This window comes from Haematobia irritans, chromosome 5, assembly GCF_050003625.1.
Source record: "Haematobia irritans isolate KBUSLIRL chromosome 5, ASM5000362v1, whole genome shotgun sequence".
NCBI classification, from domain to species: domain Eukaryota; kingdom Metazoa; phylum Arthropoda; class Insecta; order Diptera; family Muscidae; genus Haematobia; species Haematobia irritans.
In genome coordinates this window covers 145,800,227-145,827,751 of record NC_134401.1, presented here as the reverse complement: position 1 = coordinate 145,827,751, position 27,525 = coordinate 145,800,227, and the positions used below count along the sequence as shown (strand labels likewise).

Here is a 27,525-nt window from a genome sequence, read left to right as displayed (position 1 = left end):
TTCTATCGATAATTTTGTTAAAATTTTATTTCTATAGAATTTTTTTTTTCAAAATTTTATTTCTATAGAAAATTTTGTCAAAATTTAATTTTTATAGCAAATGTTGTCAAAACTTTATTTCTATAGAAATTTTTGTCAAAATTTTATTTCTAAAGAAAATTTTACCAAAATTTTATTTTTATAGACAATTTTACCAAAATTTTATTTCAATAGAAAATTTTTTCAACATTTTATTTCAATAGAAAATTTTGTCAACATTTTATTTCAATAGAAAATTTTGTCAAAATTTTATTTCTACACAAAATTTTGTCAAAATTTTATTTAAATAGAAAATTTTGTCAAAATTTTATTTCAATAGAAAATTTTGTCAAAATTTTATTTATACACAAAATTTTGTCAAAATTTTATTTCTATAGAAAATTTTGTCAAAATTGTATTTCTATAGAAAATATTGTCAAAACTCTATTTCTATAGAAAATTTTGTTAAAATTTTATTTCTATCGATAATTTTGTTAAAATTTTATTTCTATAGAATTTTTTTTTTCAAAATTTTATTTCTATAGAAAATTTTGTCAAAATTTTATTTTTATAGAAAATGTTGTCAAAACTTTATTTCTATAGAAAATGTTGTCAAAATTTTATTTCTACAGAAAATTTTGTTAAAATTTTATTTTTATAGAAAAGTTTCTCAAAATTTTATTTCTATAGAAAATTTTGTCATGGTTTTCTTTCTATAGAAAACTTTGTTAAAATTTTAATTTTATAGAAAATTTTGTTAAAATTTTATTTCTATAGAAAATGTTGTCTAAATTTTATTTCTATAGAAATTTTTCTCAAAATTTTATTTCTATAGAAAATTTTGTCAAAGTTTTATTTCTATAGAAAATTTTGTCAAAATTTCATTTCTATAGAAAATTTTGTCAAAGTTTTATTTCTATAGAAAATTTTGTCAAAATTTCATTTCTAAAGAAAATTTTGTCAAAATTTCATTTCTAAAGAAAATTTTGTCAACATTTTATTTCTGCAAAAAATTTTCTCAAAATTTTATTACTATAGAAATATTTTGCAAAATTTTTTTTCTGAAGATAATGGTCCAAATTTTATTTCTATAGAAAATTTTGTTAAAATTTTATTTCTATAGAAAATTTTGTCAACATTTTATTTCTATAGAAAATTTTGCCAAAATTTTACTTCTATAGAAAATTTTGTCACAATTTTATTTTCTACAGAAAATTTTGTCAAAATTTTATTTTTATCGAAAATTTTTTTTTTTAGAAAATTTTTTCAAAATTTTATTTCTTTAGAAAATTTTGTTAAATTTTTATTTCTATAGATATTTTTTCTCAAAATTTTATTTCTATAGAAAATTTTGTCAAAATTTTATTTCTATAGAAAATTTTACCAAAATTTTATTTTTATAGACAATTTTACCAAAATTTTATTTCAATAGAAAATTTTTTCAACATATATATATATGGTCAAACTTGTCAAAACTTTATTTCTATAGAAGATTTTATAAAAATTTTATTTTTATAGAAAATTTTGTTAAAATTTTATTTTTATAGAAAAGTTTCTCAAAATTTTATTTCTATAGAAAATTTTGTCAAAGTTTTCTTTCTATAGAAAATTTTGTTAAAGTTTTCTTTCTATAGAAAATTTTGTTAAAATTTTATTTCTATAGAAAATTTTGTCAAAGTTTTATTTCAATAGAAAATTTTGTCAAAATTTTATTTCTATAGAAAATTTTGTCAAAATTTTAGTTCTATAGAAAATTTTGTCAAAATTTTATTTCTATAGAAAATTTTGTCAAAAATTTATATCTATAGAACATTTTGTCAAAATTTTATTTCTATAGAAAATTTTGTCAAAATTTTATTTCAATAGAAAATTTTAGCAAGATTTCATTTCTATACAAAATGTCAAAATTTTATTTCAATAGAAAATTTTGTCAAAATTTTATTTCTTCAGAAAATTTTGTAAAAATTTTTTTTTTATAGAAAATTTTGTCAAAATTTTATTTCTATAGACAATTTTGTCAACATTTTATTCATTTCTATAGTAAATGTTGTTAAAATTTTATTTCAATAGAAAATTTTGTCAATATTTTATTTCTATAGAAGATTTTGTCAAAATTTTATTTCTAGCAACTGTGGCAACCGTTGTTTCAAAACTGCCTTTATGATATTATCCCGTTAGTATTCGAGATTTATTTTGACCCCACGACATTTTATTTGACCCTGTGGTACAATAACATTTGAGAATCTCATCCATACTAATATCGTAGGAAAATATGTAAACGATTAAATTAAAAACCTTTATTTTTTAATATAAAGTAAGGAGTCATACATCAATGCCAATACTTCAATGCGATAGAAAGAAAACTCTGTTTAACAACTTTTTACTTTCCATGGGAAGTTGCCATCTGCTGCCCATCATCTTTTGCGGGGCTTCGGGAGGGGTTTTGCTTACATTGTTTGATTGCTTGTAGCCATTATTGGATCTTGTTTCTTTATTGAACATTTTATTTATTGATTATCTGTCGGTTTGTTGATCCGTCCGTCTGTTCGTCCGTCCATACATCCATCTGCCGGCTTGTTTGTATGCCTGTCCTATTCATTGGTTTGTGTCGAAGGAGCAAGGAGTAGAGCAGCGAAACAAATAGAAATTCCTATTGAGGTTAGCAGCGTTAATGTTTACATAAGACGCCATAAGAGTCTCCAGCATTGGCCTTAACAAGCAAACCACAAATAAATAAAAGAAAATACCACCTTACACCCATTCAAGATATGAAGGAAGAAAAGAAAATAATAATAAAAAAATAAAATAAAATTATTATATCAAAGCGAATGATGTATGACTATGCTTGCAACATTGAGTGGCAATCAGTAGCCAAAGCAGTTGCAGTAGCAGCAGCAGCAACATTGGAAGCCACAACACTACCAGACACACTGGCATCAAGACAACCCAGCCAGCCAAGCCTTTTGTACACAACGGGAGGTTAACAAATAATGACGGTGATCAAGGATATTGACATTGATGTGGTGGATGTGTGAAGGGGGGTGGCGGTAGTATTTCCACTATTCAAGAAACCCCAAAGAAACCTCATTCCTTCATATATCTTTCAGAGGTTTCGAGTGGTTTGTTCATTGGGTGTTTTGACGTTCCAGTTTTTTTTTAACTTTCTCAACTTACTAGACTGAAAGTTGAAAACTTTTATTTAAATACATGCAACTTTTATAAGTTGAATTATTTTTGGTAAATTATAAGATGACATGGTAAAACTTAAAAAAGTCATGGAAATATTGCCACAACTTGGGGCCTATTACGAAACTTTAATTACGCACTGTCTAGCACGTCATGATAAGTGTTGCCAAAGTCTGAACATAAAAAATGGAAATGAGAATCGAATGGAAATGGAATAGAATTTTAAGCTTGATTTATTCATTGAAAATCAGATGATTTTCTGATTCTTATTTTCACTTTTAATTAAATTTATTTTTGTTAATTTTCTAATTAAATTTAAAAATTTTTTAAATAATTCTATTTTCGTATTTTTTAAACTTTTCACAATTATTAACATCATTATGCTGTTTTAAATTGCATATCAAGCTTTTCCTTAACTAACATTTATGCAAGTGTGTTATTATTTATGTTAACATAAATTAACAGATCTGTTCTATGTTTGGGATTATCAGTCTTAAATGTTCTTACTCACTCTCAAGTATCTCACTATACATTGAGAGTAGAGATTTTTATCCCTCCCCGGCAAAGCTGCATTTTTTCCAATTTTTCGGGATCTCACTAAACTAAATTTTACTCCACATTTTGAGATTTCCACTAAGCGTTTCAGTATCAGACTAACATGAGAAATAAAATTTCAACGAAATTTTCTATAAAAATAAAATTTTGAAACAAAAATTTCTATAGAAATAAAATTTTGACAAAATTTTCTATAGAAATGAAATTTTGACAAAATTTTCTATAGAAATAAAATGTTGACAACATTTTTCTATAGAAATAAAATTTTGACAAAATAAGATTTTTGTGGTAGTTTTTTGGTAAAATTTGCCCCAAATTTTGGAAGATTGGCAACCGTGCTTGGAACCCGTAAAAGAAATTAATAAAATATTCTATAAAAATAAAATTTGAACAAAATTTTCTATAAATATAAAATTTTAACAAAGTTTTCTATAAAAATAAAATTTTAACAAAATTTTCTACAACAAAAAAAAAAATGTAAAAAATTTTCAATAGAAATAACATTTTGGCAGAAAATTCTATAGAACCAAAATTTTAAAAAAAATTTAAAAAATGTTCTATAAAAATAAAATGTTGACAACATTTTCTATAGAAATAAAATTTTGACAAAATTTGAAAAAAAAAATTCTATAGAAATAAAATGTTGAAAAAATTTTCCGTAGAAATGAAATTTGGACAAACTTTTCTATAGAAATCAATTTTTGACAACATTTTTTCTATAGAAATAAAATGATGACAAAATAAGTTTTTTTTGGTAGTTATTTGGTAAAATGTACTCCAAATTTTGGAAGATTATTTTTCGCTCGAGTGGCAACCGTGCTTGGAACCCGTAAAAAAAAAATTAATAAAATATTCTATAAATAAAATTTTTACAAAATTTTCTATAGAAATACAATTTTGGTAAAATTTATTTATTTATAAAATTTTAATAAAATTTTAACAAAATTTTCTATAAAAATAAAATTTTGACAAAATTTTCGATAGAAATAAAATTTTGACAAAAGTTTCTTTAAAAATAAAATTTTGACAAAATTTTCTGTAAAAATAAAATTTTGACAAAGTTTTCTATAAATATAAAATTTTGATAAAATTTTCTACAAAAAAAAAAAATTGTAAAAAATTTTCAATAGGAATACAATTTTAACAGAATTTGCTATAATAATAAAATGTTAACAAAAATTTCTATAGAAGTAAAATGTTAACAGAAATTTCTATAAAAAACACAATGACAACATTTTCTCTAGAAATAAAATTTTGAAAAAATTTTCTACAGAAATAAAATTTTGACAAAATTTCCTACAGAAGTAAAATTTTGACAAAATTTTTTATAGAAAAAAAAGTTGAAAAAATTTTTTACAGAAATAAAACTTTGACAACATTTTCTGTAGAATATAGGTTAACAAAATTTTCTATAAAAAATACAATTTTGACAAAGTTGTCTATAGAAATGAAATTTTGACAAAATTTCCTATAAAAATAAAATTTTATAGGCTCGTGATTTCAAAGCCTAGTCGACATTAAAAAAGACGAACCAAAAAACTTATTGCAATAAAAAAATAAAAAATAAAAAACAAAACAACAAACAAAAAAATAAAAAAATAAAAAATAAGAAACTGTTCAAGTGTTTTTTATTTTTGACTTTTTTGGAAAATTGGAAAAATTTTATCAACTTCAAAAATTGGACCAGATTTCATTTAGTCCGACTATCGGACCAAATGTCTACAATTCACTTAAATTACAAACAATTCCGCATATGATACACTCAATTTCTTATCGTAGTATGAGAATTGCCATACAAATCAACAAAATTGGCATTAAAAATTATGTAGAATTATATATTGTTTTAGAAAATTTGCTGTTATGTTTTTTTTTCAAAAGGACGATGTTAAAGATATCTGAAATAGAGAAGAAAAGAATGCCATATATGGCGAAGAGACAAATAACAGCACAGTTAATTGGTCCATGGTTAGGATGATTTATGTTAATATCATTACTCTCTTTTCTCAAATTGCTGTTACTCTCACATTAAGAAATATCTCATATTGCTATATTATAATATCTTATTTACTTTCGAAATTGAAAAAATTATAAAAATGTATTTTATTGTTAATTAATTTTAATTTTACTTTAAAATATTTATTTTAGTTGTAATTTTATATATGGTAGAAGAAAATATATTTCTTATTGCCGTCATGGTATGTCATAGTATTTTAATTTTCTTAAAAAACTTAAATTAATCTAGTGGAAAATATAATCATTTTTTCTACTTGTTAAAAAAATATAATTTTCAAACCCATTTTCACCTCCAAATTTTCTCTCCCCCTTTTTCAATAATGACTTCTTCAAAACATCTCAAAATTATCAAAAAAAAAACTACTTACCCATGCCTTTGGCCTGCAACATTTCCAATAACTTCTTAATACTTTCGTCGCGTGCAATCAAAGTTTGTTTTTGTGTCTCGACACGACATTCCAAATCTTTGATTGTCTCTCGTAAAATGCTAATTTCACGTTGCAAATGATCATTCTCCGCATAGACTGCCTCTATCTGCTGCTGCATCTCAATATTCGGCTGACGCATGCGAGCCCGTAGTTCTTCTTCTAATTGACGCACCAGCATGGCTTGTTTCTATAGCAGGCGAAGTTTACATTTGAATGTGGTTGCCACGAGTTAGTTGGTTGGTTTTGGGCAGAGGAGGGAGGGGTTTGTTTTTGTTTGTAAATAACATGAAAAGAAAGTAAATGAAAACATTTTTAGTTAATTAGCTTCGACATATCTAACTAAGTGTGATGTGTAATATGAATAAATATAGAATGTTAGAGCCATGTCATGACATGGACATGCACTTAGTAGAGGAACTTTCTAAATTTCATATTTTGCCAAGTTAATTTGTTATGGCTTTTGTATGTGTGGATGGCAAAATGTTTGTCAAATAATTGAATTATGAGTTTAAGGAGTATTGTAGATGCATTTAGAGTGGGTTACATTTTAGTAATTTAATGACCATAGATAAAAATGGAGTTAGAATTTTCGATCCACAAGACTGACTAAAACTCCATAACGAAGTTTGTCATAAAAGCAAGATGTATGAGCCAAGACATTGGTTTATAATTACGAGGGCAAATAGTAACGGTAGACATCCTGAGCACATTAAGGAGAGTGTGTATTTTTATTCTACACATGCACTACTTCTAAACTGTACAAACACGGTTGCCACTCGTGCCAAAAATAATCTACTTAAATTTTGGGAAAATTTGGGCAAGATTTTAGTCCTATAGAAAATTTTGTCAAAATTTTATTTCTATAGTAATTTTAGTCAACATTTTATTACTATGAAAAATTTTTTCAAAATTTTATTTCCATAGAAAATTTTGTCAAAAGTTTATTTTTATTGAACATTTTGTCAAAATTTTATTTCTATGAAAAATTTTTGTAAAAATTTTATTTCTATAGAAAATTTTGTAAAAATGTTATTTCTATAGAAAATGTCGTAAAAATTTTATTTCTATGGAAAGTTTTGTCAAAATTTTATTTTTATAGAAAATTTTGTAAAAATCTTATTTCTATAGAAAATTTTTTAAAAATGTTATTTCTATAGAAAATTTTGTCAAAATTTTATTTCAATAGATATTTTAGCCAACATTTTACTTCTATGGAAAATTTTGTCAAAATTTTTTATAAAATTTTCCATAGAAATAAAATTTTGACAAATTTTCAATAAAAATAAACTTTTGACAAAACTTTCTATTGAAATAAAAATTGACAAAATTTTTCATAGAAATAAAATAAAATTACTAAAATTTCTATAGAAATAAAATTATGCCAAAATTTTATTTCTATAAAAAATTTTGTCAAAATTTTGTTTCTATAGAAATTTGTGTTAACATTTTATTTCTATAGAAATTATTGTCAAAATTTTATCTCGATGAGAAAAGAGGAATAAAATAGGTTTCAATAGAAATTTTAGTCAACATTTTATTTCTATGGGAAATTTTGTCAAAATTTTATTTCTATAGAAAATGTCGTCAAAAGTTTATTTCTATGGAAAATTTTATTTCTGTTGAAATTTTGTCCAAATTTTATTTTCATTGAAAAATTTTAAAAACTATACAAAATTTTGTCAAAATTTTATTTCTATAGAAAATTGTGACAAAATTTTATTTCCATTGAAAAATTTGCCAAAATTTTATTTTATAGAAATTTTTACGTCTATAGAAAATTTTGTTCACATTTTATTTCCACAGAAATAATTATTTCTGTAGAAAATTTATTAAAAATTAAAAAAAAACTATAGAAATAAAATTTTCACAAAATTTTCTATAGAAACAAAATTTTGACAAAATTTGCCATCGACATAAAATTTTGACAAAAATTTCTATAGAAATAAAATTTTGACAATTTTTCCTATAGAAATAACATTTTTACTACATTTTCTATAGAAATAAAATGTTGACAAAAATTTCTATAGGAATAAAATTTTAGACAATTTTTTCTATAGAAATACAATTTTGACAAAATTTTCCATAGAAATAAAATATTGACAAAATTTTCCATAGAAATTAACTTTCGACTACATTTTCTATACAAATAGAAGTTTGAAAAAATTTTCCATAGAAATAAAATGTTGACTAAAATTTCTATTGAAATACAATTTTGACAAAATTTTCTATAGAAATAAAAGTTTTTATAAAATTTTCCATAGAAATAAAATTTTGACAAAATTTTCAATAAAAATAAACTTTTGACAAAACTTGCCATGGAAAAAAAATTGACAAAATTTTTCATAGAAATAAAAAAAAATATACAAAATCTTGTCAAAATTTTAGTTCTATGGAAAATTTTGTCAAAATTTTATTTCTATAAAAAATGTCGTCAAAAGTTTATTTCTATAGAAAATTTTGTCAAAATTTTATTTATGTAGAAAATTTTGTCAAAATTTTATTTCTATTGAAAATTCGTCAAAAGTTAATTTCTATGGAAAAATTTGTCAACATTTTATTTCTATGGAAAATTTTGTCAACATTTTATTTCTATGGAAAATTTTGTCAAAATTTTATTTCTATAGAAAATTTTATGTCTATAGAAAATTTTGCCCACATTTCAATAGAAATATTTATTTCTGTAGAAAATTTGTTAAAAATTAAAAAAAAAAAAAAACAATAGTAATAAAATTTTCACAAAATTTTCTATAGAAACAAAATTTTGACAAAATTTGCCATCGACATAAAATTTTGACAAAAATTTCTATAGAAATAAAATTTTGACAATTTTTCCTATAGAAATAACATTTTGACTAAATTTTCTATAGAAATAAAATGTTGACAAAAATTTCTATAGGAATAAAATTTTGGACAATTTTTTCTATAGAAATAAAATTTTGACAAAATTTTCCATAGAAATAAAATAGTGACAAAATTTTCCATAGAAATTAACTTTCGACTACATTTTCTATACAAATAGAAGTTTGACAAAATTTTCCATAGAAATAAAATGTTGACTAAAATTTCTATTGAAATACAATTTTGAAAAAATTTTCTATAGAAATAAAAGTTTTTATAAAATTTTCCATAGAAATAAAATTTTGACAAAATTTTCAATAAAAATAAACTTTTGACAAAACTTTCTATGGACATAAAATTTTGACAAAATTTTTCATAGAAATAAAATAAAATTACTAAAATTTCTGTAGAAATAAAATTTTGGCAAAATTTTTTTTTTCTATAAAAAATTTTGTCAAAATTTCATTTATATAGAAAATTTTGTCAATACTTTATTTTTATCGAAATAAAAACTCTCTTTCTATACAAAATTTTGTCAAAATTTTAGTTCTATAGAAAATTTTGTCAAAATTTTATTTCTATAGAAAATTGTGTCAAAATTTTATTTCCATTGAAAAATTTGCCAAAATTTTATTTCTATGGAAAATTTTGTAAAAATTTTATTTTATAGAAATTTTTATGAATATAGAAAATTTTGTTCACATATTATTTCCATAGAAAAATTTGTTTCTGTAGAAAATTTGGTAAAAATTAAAAAAAAAATCTATTGAAATAAAATTTTCACAAAATTTTCTATTGACATAAAATTTTCACAAAATTTTCTATAGAAAAAAATTTTGACAAAATTTGCCATCGGCATAAAATTTTGACAAAAATTTCTATACAAATAAAATTTTGATAAAATTGTCTACAGAAATAAAATTGTGAAAAATTTTCTATAGAAATAAAATTTTCAAAAAATTTTCTATAGAAATAAAATTTTGACAAAATGTTCCATAGAAATAAAATATTGACAAAATTTTCCATAGAAATTAACTTTTGGCTACATTTTCTATAGAAATAAAAGTTTGACAAAATTTTCCATAGAAATAAAATGTTGAAAATAAAATTTTGAAAAAAATTTTCATAGAAATAAAATGAAATTACTTAAATTTCTGTAGAAATAAAATTTTGACAAAATTTTATTTCTACTATAGAAATTATTGTGAGAAAAGAGGAATAAAATATGGAAATTTTTGGTAAAATTTTATTTCTATAGAAAATGTTGTCAAAATTTTATTTCTGTAGAAAATTGTGTCACAATTTTTTTAATAGAAAATGTTGTCAACATTTTTTTTTCTATCGAAGGTTTTGTCAAAATTTTATTTCTATAAAAAATTTTGTCAAAATTTTATTTCTATAGAAAATTTTGTCAAAATTTTATTTTTATAGAAAATTTTGTCAAATGGAATGTATTCCATAGACTGAATGAATAAATAAAAAACATATATATCTCTAAATGCAGGACATTTTCCAATCAATAGAATTCCAGTTAGAAGGGCAGTGACTACCGCCACCTATTGTTCATGCATTCGAGAAGAAATTCGGACGGTTCATCGAAGTAGCCGACGCTCTCTTCATACCCTCAAGTCGAAATTTCCATGTGAGGTCTAATTTGCCAGTAAAAAAGCTCGGCTGAGAAGTGGAATGAGTTTAATTGTATCCATGACCCTAGTGATTCCAGAATCATAGAACATAGTCTAAAGTTGGATAATCCAAGAGACACACATATCTAGAGCTAGCGAGTGTAGCAATGTCTCAGATTCTAGAACTTGTTTTGGGACACTGTAAGAGCTCTCTGGAACTCCGAAGAGAGAAATTTGGAGATTTCGGATAACTTTGGCGAACGTACCAGAAAATTATCCGAAGAGATGGATAAGGGGTTTCCATAGACGGTTTCTTGACTATATATAGAACGATGGAGCGCCGAGGAGAGTTGTTCCCTTTACTCGTGGTCGCAACACAAACTACCCCATTCGAAGGTACTCATGTAATAAACAGTTCCAATGGCTTCCAGGTGTTTGGAAGCTTGACACCATTTCGTAACCATCAAATGTTCGTAGTGAGGTGGGTGGCCAGTATGGGAGATACTGGGTGTGCGAAGGCACAACTCCTACTCGACCCACAGACGCGGACATACGACACTTACAGAGCATTTAGACGGGCTGCCTAATGGACTGCCAGGCAATCTACAATTCCTGATGCTGTCGACGGAATTGTTGAACTGTCCGTCACCTACGTCCGTGTCGGGTGGGAGGTGTGCCTGGCCACCCACTGTCACTGTTCCTTTTGATAATGTGCAACTCATCAAAATGAAAGGAGCTGTCCATGTATGATTGCAAAATTTCTCAAAAACTCACCTGATTCTCCGTGCTCAACAATTTCAGCTGGTCATTGATCAAACTGTATTTGGCGCTCTCTTCTTTACGCAGTGCTCGCTCCTTCTTCAGTTCGGGGGACCAAAAAGTTTTAATGCTATGCATAGAGCTACCCAGTTTTTGATTTGTCAGCTCCAGTTCGCGTTTAAGTTGGCCCAATTCACGTTGCAGATCTGTGTTTTGATGTTGTAAATCGCCCAAATATGCTCGATCCGTGGTGGGCATACCCGAATTGAAACCTAAAGAGTGGAGTGGAGAAGATAACCAAAAAAGAAACAAAAATTAATTTTATGTGATCAAAATCCTAACAATAGTTTTTGCTTTTAGTTTTAGTGGTATGTGAGTACTAATGCTTACCCAAAGGATTAGGACTTTGCCTGGCCGAACGTCCATAGAGTTCATCCTCCAAATATAAACCCCTTTCCAGAGATCGATCGCGTGAACGATCTCTGGGTTCACGTATGGGTATGAACTCACGGTCATGATGATCGACCAGGCCACCTCGATCCAAGGACTGATAACGGGGGGCTCCTTTGGAAAGAAGAAAAAAAAAAACGATCATATATTAATCTCAATTTGCTCTTTTTGACGATAGTCATTGATTTTGTTTCTATTTACTTGGATAATCCAGACCATGTGACATTACGGGTCTACTGGCACTTCGACTTCGATGATGTCCCGCCCCCGCGGGACTTGTTGGCTCATCCATGTCTCTGTAGTATGGACTGCCCATTGCTGAAATTCATACAAATTATGACGATGATGATATCATGAGGATGATGATAGGGGTTGTGGGGGGAAAAGTTTGATTGATTGTTTGTTTGTTTTTCGATTTTTTGTTTTGCATTGAGTTTTGTTTTTTTTTTTTTAGCTTGGGTCGGGTTAGTTTGAATTTGAAAATGAAATAAAATCAAAAAGAAAAAAATACCATAGCAAAAGGGAGCATGTTTCTAGAGTTTTAGCGAAAGCAAAAAAAAATTAAATCAAAACTTAAATCAGAACAAATAAAATGGAGAAGGAAAAGAAGTAGGAATGTAAAACACAAAAATGTTCTGCAACTTAAACGGAACTAAATGTATGTTTTTGACAAATAACAATGAAGAAAAAATCCAAAAAGAACCGGAAACTTAAGGAGAACAAAAGAATGGTAAGAATGCAAAGGAAATAAATAAAATACAAGAAAGCAAGCTATGCACTGCGAATAATGAATCGTATCAACATGTTGGCTAAAATGTTTTTGTGTGTGTGTAGGTAGGTGAGTGAACCTTACAATTCCGAACCATTGCATTAAAAGTTTACGAAACTATGTCCTCAGAAACTTCTGAATTCCTCAAATATTTTTTAATCTGGAGAATAAAAATAGAATAAAAAAGAAAGAATGGAGCTACCTTTGAGACGAAACACATATAAAGGGTGATACGGTCAAAATTTGGTCAAAATAAACTTGACGTATTTCTTTCAATTTTGCATATAAAAAACCTGAACACCCCTCATTTGGAAGGTGTGTGTGTGTAGAATGTTGCTCCTATTTTGATTTTGGAATTCACTCTTCAGTTGTCAAAATGCCGTCCAAGCAAGAAGAGCAGCGTATCAAAATTTTGCTCGCGCATCGCGAAAATCCGAGCTACTCGCACGTAAAGCTGGCAAAATCGCTAAAAGTTGCCAAATCAACCGTTACAAATGTAATTAAAGTGTTTGGGGAACGTTTGTCGATAGCCAGGAAGTCTGGATCGGGGGGAAATCGAAAACCGGAAGCCGCTGAGACGACAAAGAGAGTTGCCGGTAGTTTCAAGCGAAACCCTTACCTCTCTCTCCGAGATGCCGCAAATAAGCTGGGTGTATCGTCTACAACCGTGCATCGAGCCAAAAAACGAGCCGGACTATCGACTTACAAGAAGGTAGTGACTCCAAATCGCGATGATAAACAAAATACGACGGCCAAAGCGCGATCCCGGAGGCTGTACACGACGATGCTGACGAAGTTTGACTGCGTGGTAATGGACGACGAAACCTACGTCAAAGCCGACTACAAGCATCTTCCGGACAGGAGTTTTATACGGCAAAAGGAAGGGGAAAGGTAGCAGATATTTTCAAGCACATAAAACTGTCAAAGTTCGCAAAGAAATATCTGGTTTGGCAAGCCATCTGTACCTGTGGCTTGAAAAGCAGCATTTTCATAGCTTCCGGGACTGTCAACCAAGAAATTTACGTGAAAGAGTGTTTGAATAAACGTCTGCTGCCTTTCCTGAAGAAACACGGTTGTTCCGTACTGTTTTGGCTGGATTTGGCATCTTGCCATTACGATAAAAAGGCCATGGAGTGGTACGCCGCCAACAACGTGCAGGTGGTTCCCAAGGACAAGAACCCTCCCAACACGCCAGAGCTCCGCCCACTTGAGAAATACTGGGCTATTGTCAAGCGGAACCTAAAGAAGACCAAAAAAAAAACTGCTAGGACGAGCAGCAGTTCAAGGCAAACTGGCTTTCTGCGGCGAAGAAGGTGAACAAGGTGGATGTACAAAATCTGAGGGCAGGTGTCAAGCGTGAGGCCCGGCAATTCGGATTTGGAAAAGCGAAAGCCTAACTGAATATTTTTTCTTGAATTTTATACTAATTGAACTTGAAAAAGAAATTTAATTTGATTTTTTAAATAAACGATTTCACCGATTTACACGCGTTTTCCCTTGACCAAATTTTGAATCACCCTTTATGTTATTCCAACCTAAAGCTGAGGCACTGAGAAGAAGCCTCGTCCTACGAACCCTTTGGTCTTTATTTTTTCACACCGAGTGTTCGACCTGTCGATCAAATACTGAAACCTCTCATTCTAAATCTGAGATACCAAGAAAAAACACTGAAGCTTTAACCTGAAGTTCTTATAATGACAAAACACTGAACACCTAGGCTTGCAGTTCTTATAGTGATACTTCGGTCTTTATTTCTGGTACTAAGATTTCGATCGTCAGTTCAATTATTGAGTCTACTGACTGAAATTGAAGCTGAGTGTAACTTCTGAAGTTAAAATTTAGAAAAAAAATTACGTAGATATTTATGAGCTATAGTATTTTATGGTCGAAGCACAAATATATACAGTTTGGAGTTTTCCCACAAAAAATATGAAGCCATCATGAAATTGTTCGGAAATTATCCCATTCCAAATCATCTGTTACCTGCCCTTTGGCAAGGAAAATTCCTACAATTTTTTCACTCCAGCCCTACATATAATCCTTTAATTTGTATAACAACATTTTTTGAACTACCATCAACTTAAAATTAATTATTTAAACTTCTATTAACAATTTAAGATTAATGTCTCCGAAAATCCTTACAACATCCTCTTGATTCTCATAACTCATAAATGACAGTAAAGTTTTGATGTTCGTTATGAGAGAGAGAGAGAGATAGTAGAAAAAAATCTAGAAAATCTCCTTTATTCCATCAAAGTAATAAATAATGTTTTATGCATAAATTTCATAGAGTTATTAAAGTGACATCTGTGGTTAATATGAAAAGTTTCCATAGAGATGGGGCCGCCCAAACTTGTATGTGAATTAAGAGAAGAATTTCCAACAACAGTCATTGACAAATTTGGGGTATTTGTGGTTGAACCTCTAATATTTTAAGGAATTTTTCCATGAGAAATTTTGATAGAATCGAAATAATGAGATGTGAGGGAGGTGTGTAAGAAAGCCAATTTCTTGTTAAATGTTTCGTTAAAGGCAGTTTCGTAGAGGCAGTTCTAGTGGTCCCTAGGGGGGGTAGTAAACTAACTACAAATATGTGTGTATTGGTTAAAAAGGAGCATATTTTTAACATAGTTATGAGGGATGAAGCAAAAAAAGTTTTTCCATTCGTTGAGATTTTAATTGTTTATTTTTATCATCTACACTGAAAAAACAGTGAACCCACCAGGAAGATAATTTTTGGTTAATTTTAGAAAATTTTGAATATTTTTAGAAAATTTTAACTAAACAGTATTACAAACGCTGACATGTCGCCGATATCACAAAAATAAGTAAATATTTTTCGACAAATGCAAGAAAATTTATTAGGCATAATTAATTTTTTTCAATTGTCAAAGAAAATTTTGTAGTTTGAAGGAAAAACTTGGAGTTAAAAAATGCAAGAATGTCTTTAGTGATATACGAAGTTCATGATGAACGCATTTTTGGTAAAATTTACAAATGTAAAGAAATAATGAACTATTTTGTGGGAAGCGTGAATTTAGTAAATCATTTTGCTTAATTTGAGGATAATTTTTTCCCGTTTTTTAGTTCAATTAACTAACGTACGCAAAAAATTATTAGAATAAATGAAACTTTCTCCAAACATAATAATTCCATGAACTAAAATAAAGTTAAATTGGCTTTAGTGAAATAGAGAGTTCACTTTTTTTTTGAGTGTAGATTTTTTAATTGGAGCTTTATTTTTTTATGTTTTTTTATTTGTATTTTTGATTTTAATTATCAATTTTTATGATCAATTTTTATAATTATTATTTTTTTATTTTTGTTTATTTATATTTTTGATTGTAATTTTATGATTAATTTTTATAATTTGATTTTTAATAGCAATTTTATATCACTAATTTAATTTATTTTAATTTTTATTTAATTTTTTGATTTAGTTTATTTTTATTTAGTATTATTTATTTCTTCAATTAATTTCTGACTTCATTAGTAACACTGCCTCATACAAAATCTCGAGATTTTATTAGTTTCGTTTATTTTATTTTATTATTAATATTTTATTTGTTTTTTTATTTAGTTTTTATTTTTGTTACTAATTTGTTTGATTTAATTTATTTTAATTTTATATTATTTAGTTTTTTAATATTTTGTAATGTTGGGCTTTATAAGTAACATACAGCAGGAACATTTGAATACACTTCGATATTTTTAAAAAATAATACAAAAACAAGAATAATAATTAACAAGTTTAGTTAAAAAACGATAATATAAAAAAAAAATATATTATATATATATATATTTTTTTAATTTTAATTTTAATTTTATTAATAAATAACATAAAATTACACTAGTTTGCAAAGAAAAAAATCATGTACACTTGATGAAAGGCAACTTTCCTTATGTACCCGGCACAACTTTAAAAGCACTTCCAGAAGATGCACTCCCAATGATGTTCTTTATTTTAACTACCCAGGAAGTTCTTTTAATTAAATTTTTTACAACTTGGTTTTTTCATACTTTTAATGGGAAATTTTAACTTTTTTTGTTTCAAAAAGGTTAAAAACAGAGTAAGAATTCATAAAATGGTACAAATCATTTAAATTTTGTCGGAAAAAATACTAAATCCAATCTGAAAAAATTGTGAATTTTTGAAAATATCTGAGGTCTAACGTTTCCGACAAGCGTTAGAATCCATTAAAAATTATAAAAAATTATGAAAATTATTTATTTGACAAAATATCACAGAATTTTTTAATTTACATCCAAAATATTGAATTCGGATCACACCTAAAAAAGTGATGCAAATTCAGTGCAACGGCTGTTGAAATGGAGGACTTCCGTCCTATGACAAGCCCATGTAAAATTCATCGCTTCTGCGTCAATTTCCGGATCCAAAAAGAACATTTTTATTACTTTTTCGGCGACGCTTTTTTTGCTGGGATATTTTGCGCTGCCGAATTCGAAGAAATTAAAAAAAAAACTTTTTTGAGATATCCCGTTATTTGTAGATTTTCGTCCTTTTTTCCATAAACAAACGTAACGTAAGTAATAAGACCAACTAGAAGAAAAACGACCGAAAAATGACATAGTTATAAGCAATTGAATGAACAAATACGATGTCAAATCATGCAAAAATGAACAACTCACCAACACAAAAATGCCTCTCGACCACAGAGAAATGCATTTTTGTGTGGGTGAGTGGCTCATATTTGAATGATTTGAGATCAATCAATTGCTTATAACTTTGTCATTTTTCGGCCGTTTTTCTTCTAGATGGTCTTATTACTTACGTTGGAGTAAAACGTTAAATTTTGTTATACTTTTCTGGCGGAAAAGCTCCATTGTAAAATACAAATTTTTTTTGAAAATTTGGCCTTTTCGCATTGATATTTTTTGAACCACTTGACTTATCACAGATATAATCGGACATTTCTAACTCGAGATATAGTTTGTTTAGTGAAAGAAGAGCGAAAATATAAAAATAACGGGATATCTCAAAAACTTTTCCATAAAAAAATTATTTAAACTTTTTTTAAACATTTTTTTTCGAATTCAGCAGCTCAAAATACATAAGAAATGTTGCCTTTCATCAAGTGTACATTTTGAGTGTAAACTAGTGTTATTAGTTAATTAACGTTAGCTATACCTACATAGGCTAAGGCCAATGTAGCTTAAAATTTTTAAACTTTTTTTTTTGGTTTAAAGTTTATTATTATATATTAACGACTTTTATTTTATAAACTTGATTTACTTTACCCAGCAAAAAATACTTCAGCAGTAAGAGTTTAGTTGCGCTTTTTGGAATACAATAATCGGTGGCAATAACGTAAACGAGTAATCAAACGAGTTTATGATCATTCATTTACGTTATTGCAACCAATTCATGCAGTATAGATGCATGGAAGGTAGTGCTGTTTTCCTTCACGCCAACAATGCTATACTCAAGATTATACATCACTTCTAAGCAATATTTCTATTAAAATGAGCAATTATATCAGCGCTATGTAGAAGCTGCTCTAAATCGGGACATCGCCCACAAATATCAGCGCTGATTCGGTTGTTTTGTAAGCAGTTGGTCCTGCCTCTCCTGGTCCTGCTGAAATAGTGCTCCATTTTTTGCTGGGTAGTTTAAAGTCTATTATTATAAATTTTTATTGTTTCAATTTAACTTTTTAAATTGATATTTTTAATTCTTTTATTTGTCTATTTGTATTTTTTGTTTGTTTTTTTTTTTTTAATTAGTTGGTTTGATTTATGATATTTCATAAAATATAATAAAAATAATAATAACATAAAATAAAATAAAACAATAACATAAAAAATTCTATTTTATTTTTGTTAACTAATATTATTTTAATTTTATAATTATTATTTTTTGTTGTATTCTTATTAATGTATGATATTTCAATAAACTAAAAATGATACAAATAATAAATCAAAAAACAAGTATATACAGCAGTAAGTTCGGCCGGGCCGAATCTTAAATACTACACTACAATGAATCAAATATTATAGTTTCCTTTAAAATTTCAGGGGGGTTTGATGGCAGATATTCTCCCAAGCAGAGCCGTTCAACTAGTACACTTCCCGAAGATAAATTTAAAGATTATACCTATGAAGTATATATCAGATTTTGGATTTATAAGAACCATTTTTGTTTGAGTTTTAGAGGAATCATTAACAACTCTTGTAAGTGTGCAAGAAAATGATGAAATAACATCTCGATTGGAGATCTAAAATCTGTCGGTCTATAGGGAGGCCTTACCGATAAAAACTAAATCCGATACACGTTTTTGTGGGTCTAAAATACAATTTCAGGCAAATCGGCCCAAGAAATAAAATCGGGAGATCGGTCTATATGGGGGCTATATCAAAACATGGAGCGATGGTTAGGTTAGGTTAGGTTATGTGGCAGCCCGATGTATCAGGCTCGCTTAGAATATTCAGTCCATTGTGATACCACAGTGGTGAACTTCTCTCTTATCACTGAGTGCTGCCCGATTCCATGTTAAGCTCAATGACAAGGGACCTCCTTTTTATAGCCGAGTCCGAACGGCGTTCCACATTCCAGTGAAACCACTTAGAGAAGCTTTGAAACCCTCAGAAATGTCACCAGCATTACTGAGGTGGGATAATCCACCGCTGAAAAACTTTTTGGTGTTCGGTCGTAGCAGGAATCGAACCCACGGCCTTGTGTATGCAAGGCGGACATGCTAACCATTACGGTGGCTCCCAACATGGACCGATACTCACCACTTTCGGCACACCTTTTTTTTGGTCCTAAAATACCCCTTGGTTGAACACCAAGGTAAATTGAGGCAAATTAGATAAAAACTACGGTTTCCATAAGTCCAGGAAGTAAAATCGGGAGATCGGTCTATATGGGGGCTATACCAAAACATGGACCGATACTCACCAATTTTTGGCACACCTCTTTATGGTCCTAAAATACCTCTAGATTTCGAATTTCAGGCAAATTGGATAAAAACTACGGTTTTTATAAGCCCAAGACCCGAAATCGGGTGGTTGGTTTATATGGGGACTATATCCAAACCTGGACCTATATAGCCCATCTTCGAACTTTACCTGCCTGCAGACAAAAGACGAGTTTGTGCAAAATTTCAGCACGATTGCTTCATTATTGAAGACTGTAGCGTGATTACAACAGACAGACAGACAGACAGACAGACGGACATCTATATATCGTCTTAGAATTTCTCCCTGATCAAGAATATATACTTTATATAGTCGGAAATCGATATTTCGATGTGTTACAAACGGAATGACAAACTTATTATACACCCGTCACCATTCTATGGTGGTGGGTATAATAAAATAGTAATGATAATTAATAACAAATAATTGCAAAAACATAATAGTATAAAAAATAATTTATTTTGTTATTATTTTAATTTTTAACTTGATTATAATTTTTGTATTCTAATTTTATTATTGATTTTTTCATTTATTTTTTTTAGTTCAATTTTATTTTATTTACTTTAATTTTTACATATTTAGTTTAATTTTATTTTTTTTTTATTACATTTTTTTTATAAATATTTTCATTTGATTTTTAAATTGTAATTTTATTTATTGTAGTTTTCCTGTGATTAATTAGTTTCATCATGTTTAAATTTAATTTAATCATCGACTTCATTAGTAACAAAGTAAAAATAATAATGATAATTGACAACTAAAAATTAAAAAAATAGTATAAAAACGGTATTTTATTTTTTAACTGATTTTAATTGTTCTTATTTTTATGTTTTAATTACATTTTTTAATTTAATTTTTTTTATATTAATTTTTTAATTGTAGTTTTATTTTAGTTTTCCTCTATGTAATTTGTTTTATTTATTTTTTTATTATTTATTTTTTTAAGTTATTTAATTTCGGACTTTATGAAGTATATTTTATCAAATTGTTATTAATTTAACTAAGGGAAATTAAGACAAAAAACAATCCAGGAACGTTGGCAAGTTCTCAACAAAATGGCAGGATTGAACCATGTCAAATGGTGTGAGCTAATATTGGAATTCTTCTCATAATGTTGTAGTATTGAAGCAGGACAACACTGGTATGGAGTCAAACCATCAAGCTTCTTTAAGGGATTTCACACAATTATACTTGCCCTACGGGAAATGGATCAACCCCAGCACCGGTACGGGGTTAGTCCCTGGTATGTATGGACCAGTCAAAGTTCTGGTCCAAGCGTATGGAATTGACCGTTCCCTTTAACATCGGTTTGTCATTGCCTGGGAAAATTTACACTTTAGGACACGACTTGGACTCATCCCAAAGGACACGTCCTGGAACAACTTAGTAGGACTACCCCATAGACAACTGCTCATGAAACAGTTTGGGACAAACTTTTGGGACCCTCTTTCCATACGTATCGCGCCAGAAAGGAATATGTTGAACAATAAATAATTCTGATAGTTGTATTGTATTAAAAGTGTGGATTCAAAAAGATATTAATATCAAGTGAGTATAAAAATCAATAAATTATAAGACAATTAAAAATGTTGATAAACTGTAATAGGTCCATTAGTGGCACTTTGCACTAATTTCTCTTAGGGTAATGATAATCTTTGATGTACGTTCAAGGTTATGTTATATTTAATTTTAAATGTAATATTTAAAAAATTCTTATAAAGTAAACGAAAATAAGGTCTCGTAAAATATCTGAATCAAATGTAGACATCGTCTCAGAATAAAATGTATATAATACATTGACAATCTCTTTTTGTGGTCTTACTAAAATTTTCTGGTGACTAAATTAAATCCCTTGTGTCGAAATTAACTTATACTCACACCCTCCCATACATCCCTAGACAAACTACACATATTAGGGCTCCCTTTTTATTTTTCACATGAATACTTTTCAAAACAATGGTAATAACAATAATAATGGACGAGCAGGAAAAACAACAACTGAATGAAATGTATGTTTTGGTTGTACGAACGGGCAATAATAGTGAATGGGTGTGTGTGTGTGTGTCATTATTTACTAACCATAATTGCAATCCAGTTTGAGGCTTTTTTAATGTTAACTTGTCACAGATAAAATGCAGTTGTTGGTGAGAGACAAGAATAAAACGACAAAAAAATAGAATCAGGTGGCAATATAACACACAAGTGTGTTAATATGCGAATATGCGAGATGAATCCAAGCAATGTAATACAACCACTGCTGTAGTCGAACACGTGTAATTATCAACACTGACACCCACACGAGAGAACAAGAGTGGGAGAATAGTCAAATACTCTTGTTGAGAAAATTACTGCGTTTAATGTGATGAAGGCTAAATGTCTGCTGTTTGTTGTTATTGCTGCTTTAATATTGCTATTGCGATGCCTACGCTGGGTAGAGTAATGAGTATGGGAATATCGTTGTTGTTGTTGTTGTTGCTATTGCTTTCTTTTTAGCTAATGTTAGAGGCTAGGGTGGGTGTTGTTGCCACTTCACTAGGGATTCTAATGGTACTCTCTTTATAAAATATCTTGTTCTTCTACTACTGGGGATTTCATTGGATGTACCAAGACCATATAGGCATAGGTGAATAGTAGGTATATTAGGGCAAGAGATCGTGTATGGTTCAGGGGTGAGAAATAGAGGTGGGTGGATATGATGGTATGTTTTACATTAAAAACAGCCAATGTCACGTTGTTAACGAAAAAATGCGATGGGAATGTTGATAATGTGTGGGTGTATGGAGGTGGTGTGAGATTGGAGTTTGTGAAATCGCACATTCCATAGTGTTTTTGAGATGGAATTTTTTGTTAAAGGATATGTTTTCAAAAAAGAAGGAAACAAAAAAATGTTTATATTAAATTTTAAATTTCCATTAACATGGATATGGTGAAATAACAAACGAAACGAAACGAAACGAGAAAAAATAACAAACCCAATGGGTGAAAACCAACAACCCAAGTTGTTTTAATTTAAAGTTCATATAGAACCAAACCAAAAATATACAAGACCATAAAATAAAGGATAATGAAAATAAAAAAACAAAACAAAAATTGGTACGAGAATAAGCAACCAAAAGTATGTTTGTTCATGCGCATGCGTGATGTAAGATAATAAAATTAGTTTTAGGATAAAAATAATGAGTTTTTCGTTTTTTTTCTTAAATTGCACTCTTAAAATTAAACCTAAAAAAAACCAAGGAGTAATTACAATAAAACTTAATTACATACATCTATTTGTTAGTTTTAATTAAATTTTACAATTATTATTATGGTACATTTCTAATTATAAATTCACGCCCACCCCAAGAAAAAAAAGCAACAGGAAATTTTAATAATAATAAAATAATAAAAATGTCTGTTTTCGTGCAAACGAATAGACTCTGGGTTTTTTGCATTAGTATTTGAATTTATATTCATTGTTAAGTGCTATTTGCCTCCCTGTTGTTGTTGGTTGGTTTACTTTGAGATTTCAAAAGCTAATTAATTTTTATGATAATTTAATTATATTTCGCTAACAAAGATGTTGGTATATACTTTATGGCACAGTGGTAATAATGTGCAAATTGATTTAGAAAAGTGAATGGGTTTTCAATATTCTTCAGAACAAAAATTTATATATACCAAATCAGCTCTTAACGAAAAAAAATCGGTAAGTCAGATGTGCCTTGCAAATGTAGATTTTTTTTGTCATCTTCAAATACGATTTTTCAGTTTTTTTTTGTAGCGAAAATTGAGTAAAAAACGAATAATCGAAATAATTTATTGGGACAAAATCGTCTTTTAACCGAGTACTCCAAAAAATCTAACGAACTTTTATATCGGCCAAAATTGACTTAGCGACTTCTAATAGTGGCCAAAATTGGGTATTTACAAAAAAATCGGAAAATCTGGATGTCAGATGTGAATTGCAAATGTAGATTGTTTTTTTGTCATCTTGAAATACGATTTTTCAATGTTTTTTTCGTAGCGAAAATTGAGTAAAAACGAACAATCGAAATAATTTATGGGGACAAAATCGTCTTTTAACCGAATACTCCAAAAAATCTAACGAACTTTTATATCGGAAAAAATTGACTTAGCGACTTCTAATAGTGACCAAAATTGGGTATTTAAAAAAATCGGAAAATCGAGTTTGCATTGAAAGGGGAAAGTGATATAGATTTTTGGTATGTTGATAATTCGTAAAAAAATCAAGAAACACGACGTTCAAATTCGACTTATCAGTAATCGCAAAAGTTGGAAATGAAATTTTTGAAAAATAGGTAGCCGGAATTCGTAAAAAAATCAAGAAACCCTACGTCCAAATTCGACTTATCAAAAATCGCAAAAGTTGGAAATGACATTTTTGAAAAATAGGTAGCCGGAATATGGCCTTTTACAAATATGGAAAAAAGTTGGAAACCCCAATTTTGCAATCCTCGTTTTGGAAAAAATGGATTTTCTTTCATTACAATTTCAAGTCTTGAAGAATCCGAGAGCTTTGAAAAAAGCAGTGTATTTTAGGCTTACTTAGACTAATCTGACCATTATGTCTCTTGATTAATTGATTGGTTTTTGTAGCCCCCAACACAAGAGTACCCCTTTTTTAATAGCCGCATCCCAATGCTAATTCGTATTACATTTGAAGCCATTTAAAGAAGCATTTAAGCATTCAGAAATGTAACCAGAATTTCTGAGACTGAATAAACTACCGCTGAAAGACAATTTAGTTTTCGGCAGATGTTTGGATTGAACCTACTACATTGCTATGCAAACACGCTTAACACTCGATCTACAGATAATCTACCAAAATTTTAAGAAAATATTACCAAAAACTATAAAAAATATTTTATTTTTCAGTTTTTGGTTTCTATAGAAACTTTTGTTTAAATTTTACTTTTAACGAAAATTTTGTCCAAATTTTATTTTTATGGAAACAAACTGTCAAATTTCTTGCTACAAAAATTTTTACCAAAATTTTATTCCTAGAGAAAATTTTGTTAAACTTTTATTCTTACAGAAACCTTTGTAATTTTTCATAGAAATTATTTTTAAATTTTTTTTATAGAAAATGTTGTAAAAATTTTATTTTTATGGAAAAAATTCAAATATCTTGCTATAGAAATTTTTGCCAAAATTTTATTCCTAGAGAAAATTTTGTCAATCTTTTATTCTTACAGAAAATTAGGTATTTTTTTATAGATTTTTTTTTGATAGAAAATTTTGTCAAAATTTTATTCCAAAAAAAAATTTTGTAAAGATTTTATTCCTAGCAAAAATGTTGTCAAACTTCTACAGAAAATTTTGGCAACATTTTATTCCTATAGGAAATGTTGTCACAATTTTTTTCCTATAGAACATTTTTTGAAAATTTTATTCCTATAGAAAATTTTGTGAAAATTTTAAAACAATCGATTTGTAAATCAACATGCTAAAATGTTTAAATATCAGTAAAGATTTTATATGATAAAAAAAATAGAAAATATCTTCAATTTATTTTTTGTTAATGAAAAACTAAATTTTTGCGGACCTATATAAAATGAGCTATATTTGTTAAAAAATAAATATTATATTTTTATAAAACCATTCCTTGAAATATGTAAATGTGTTATTTTTGTACCAAAAATTTTATTAAAATTTCTAAATTGTTTCTCTACCACTGTTTCTCTGGTGCTTATATTATTCCCTTTGGGGGAAAAAACCTAACCTCTTTTATACCATTACTCTAACCCTCTTATATTCTTGGGAAAGACACTAACCAAGCCTTTCGAATTCATAGTAATAAATTGAAATACATAAAAGTAATAAATATGTATGGTAATGTAAACACCCTTTTTTTGTGTAGAACATGTAGTCCATGTGGTAATTGGCTCAAAGAGAAGGAAGCTTCTAACAAATGGAGACTCCTGAGAATTCTTTCTTTCTTTGTAAACAGGGTATTGGATTATAATAGGTATACGTTGTTTTAATTTTTTTTTTATGAAACCTAATTATAGTCCTGGTTTAATAAGTAATACATTTTAAGTGGGATTATTGGATGGATAATTAATTGCCCAAGGCTATGAAATATTTTCTTCTTGTTTGTCCCATAGGATAAGGGCGAATAGCAAAATATAATGAAGAAAAATATTTAATTTGCAAAAAAAAAAAAATAAAAACAATAATATTGGAAGCAATTATGGCGAAGTTCTAAGTGATGTTGCTTTTCTTGGAATAGGATAGAACAAAACAGGAAAATGGAATTCCTTTATTGTTGTGCTAAAACGAATAATTGCTCACATTTTAAATGGTATGTTTTCTAATACAGTAATATAAAAGGAAAATCTAGTATAAAGTATTAATTGAAGCTATTTTTTGTTAAGATTTATATGTAAATTCAAAGTACATATTGCCAATGAATACAAATTTACTGGGCAAATTGTCGCAATGTTCATAGTGACGTATAAGTAATAACAATAATGTGATACAATGGTGCGTATAATTGACAGATAATAAACATATGCCGTTTATCCAAAAGCCAATACACAAGGCCTTGCATACACAAGGTCGTTCGATTCCTGCTTCGACCGAACACCAAAATGTTTTTCAACGGTGGATTATCCCACCTCAGTAATGCTGGTGACACTTCTGAGGGTTTTAAAGCTCCTCTGAGCTTTGTCAAAATTTTATTTTTATCGAAAAATTTGTCAATTTTTTTTTCAATATAAATTTTTGTCAAAATTTTATTCCTAGAGAAAATTTTTGTCAAAATTTCATTCTTCTAGGAAGTTTTGTAAAAATTTTTTCCTAGAGAAAATTTTATTCTTACAGAGAATTTTGTAAAAATCTTATTCCTATAAAGTTGGTTGGGAGCCACCGTGGTGCAATGGTTAGCATGCCCGCCTTGCATACACAAGGTCGTGGGTTCGATTCCTGCTTCGACCGAATAGCAAAAAGTTTTTTAACGTTGGATTATCCCACCTTAGTAATGCTGGTGACATTTCTGAGGGTTTCAAAGCTTCTCTGAGTGGTTTCACTACAATGTGGAAAGCCGTTCGGACTCGGCTATAAAAAATAGGTCCCTTGTCATTGAGCTTAACATGGAATCGGGCAGCACTTAGAGATAAGAGAGAAGTTCACCAATGTGCTATCACAATTGACTGAATAGTCTAAGTGAGCCTGATACATCGGGCTGCCAACTAACCTAACCTACAATTTAGTGTTTGATAGAAATTAGGATTGAACCTATTACATTGCTATGCAAACACGGTTGCCACACGATCTGAAGATAACCTACCAAAATTTCAAGAAAATTACAAAAAAAATGTTATTTTTCAGTTTTCGATTTCAATACAAAATTTTGTCAACATTTTATTTTTATCGAAAAATTTGTCAATTTTTTTGCAATATAAATTTGGGTGAAAATTTTATTCCTAGAGAAAATTTTTGTCAAAATTTCATTCTTCTAGGAAGTTTTGTAAAAATTGTTTTCCTAGAGAAAATTTTGTCAAGATTTTATTACTAGGTAATCAAACACCTATAGGAAATTTATTCACAGTTTTATTCCTATATAAAATTTTGTAAAAATTTTATTTCTATAGAAAATTTTATGAAAATTTTATTTTTTCGAAAAATTCTTCATTTATGTTGCTATAGAAATTTTTGTCAATTTTATACAAAATTTAGTCAAAATATTATTTCAATAGAAAATTTTGTGAAAATTTTATTCCTATAGAAAGTTTTGTAAAAATTTTATTCCTATAGAAAATTTTGTCAAATTTTTATTCTTACAGAAAATTTAATTAAAACTTTATTCATACAGAAAATTTTGTCAAAATTTTATTCCTAAAGAAAATTTTGTAATTTTTGTTTTTATAATTTTTTAAATGTTTTTCTATAGGAAATTTTGTCAAAATTTTATTCTTACAGAATATTTGCTAAATTTTTC

General features: G+C 28.0%; 1 protein-coding gene across 8 annotated transcripts in view; it reads right to left on the bottom strand.

The window, feature by feature from the left end:
• brp (ELKS/RAB6-interacting/CAST family member bruchpilot) overlaps positions 1-27,525 on the bottom strand; it is a 345,910-nt gene that overhangs the window by 247,194 nt on the left and 71,191 nt on the right. For 7 of the 8 annotated variants that reach the window (XM_075313341.1, XM_075313342.1, XM_075313345.1 and 4 more), the window contains exons 1-5: positions 21,660-22,136; positions 12,074-12,190; positions 11,813-11,986; positions 11,438-11,694; positions 6,141-6,387 (exon numbers count right to left, since the gene is read on the bottom strand). In XM_075313341.1, coding sequence (XP_075169456.1) covers positions 6,141-6,387; positions 11,438-11,694; positions 11,813-11,986; positions 12,074-12,188 — 793 coding nt within the window. In that variant the 5' untranslated portion in view covers positions 12,189-12,190; positions 21,660-22,136. Of the gene's footprint in view, positions 1-6,140; positions 6,388-11,437; positions 11,695-11,812; positions 11,987-12,073; positions 12,191-21,659; positions 22,137-27,525 lie in introns of those variants that run through there. The other variant, XM_075313347.1, reaches the window with a different exon arrangement.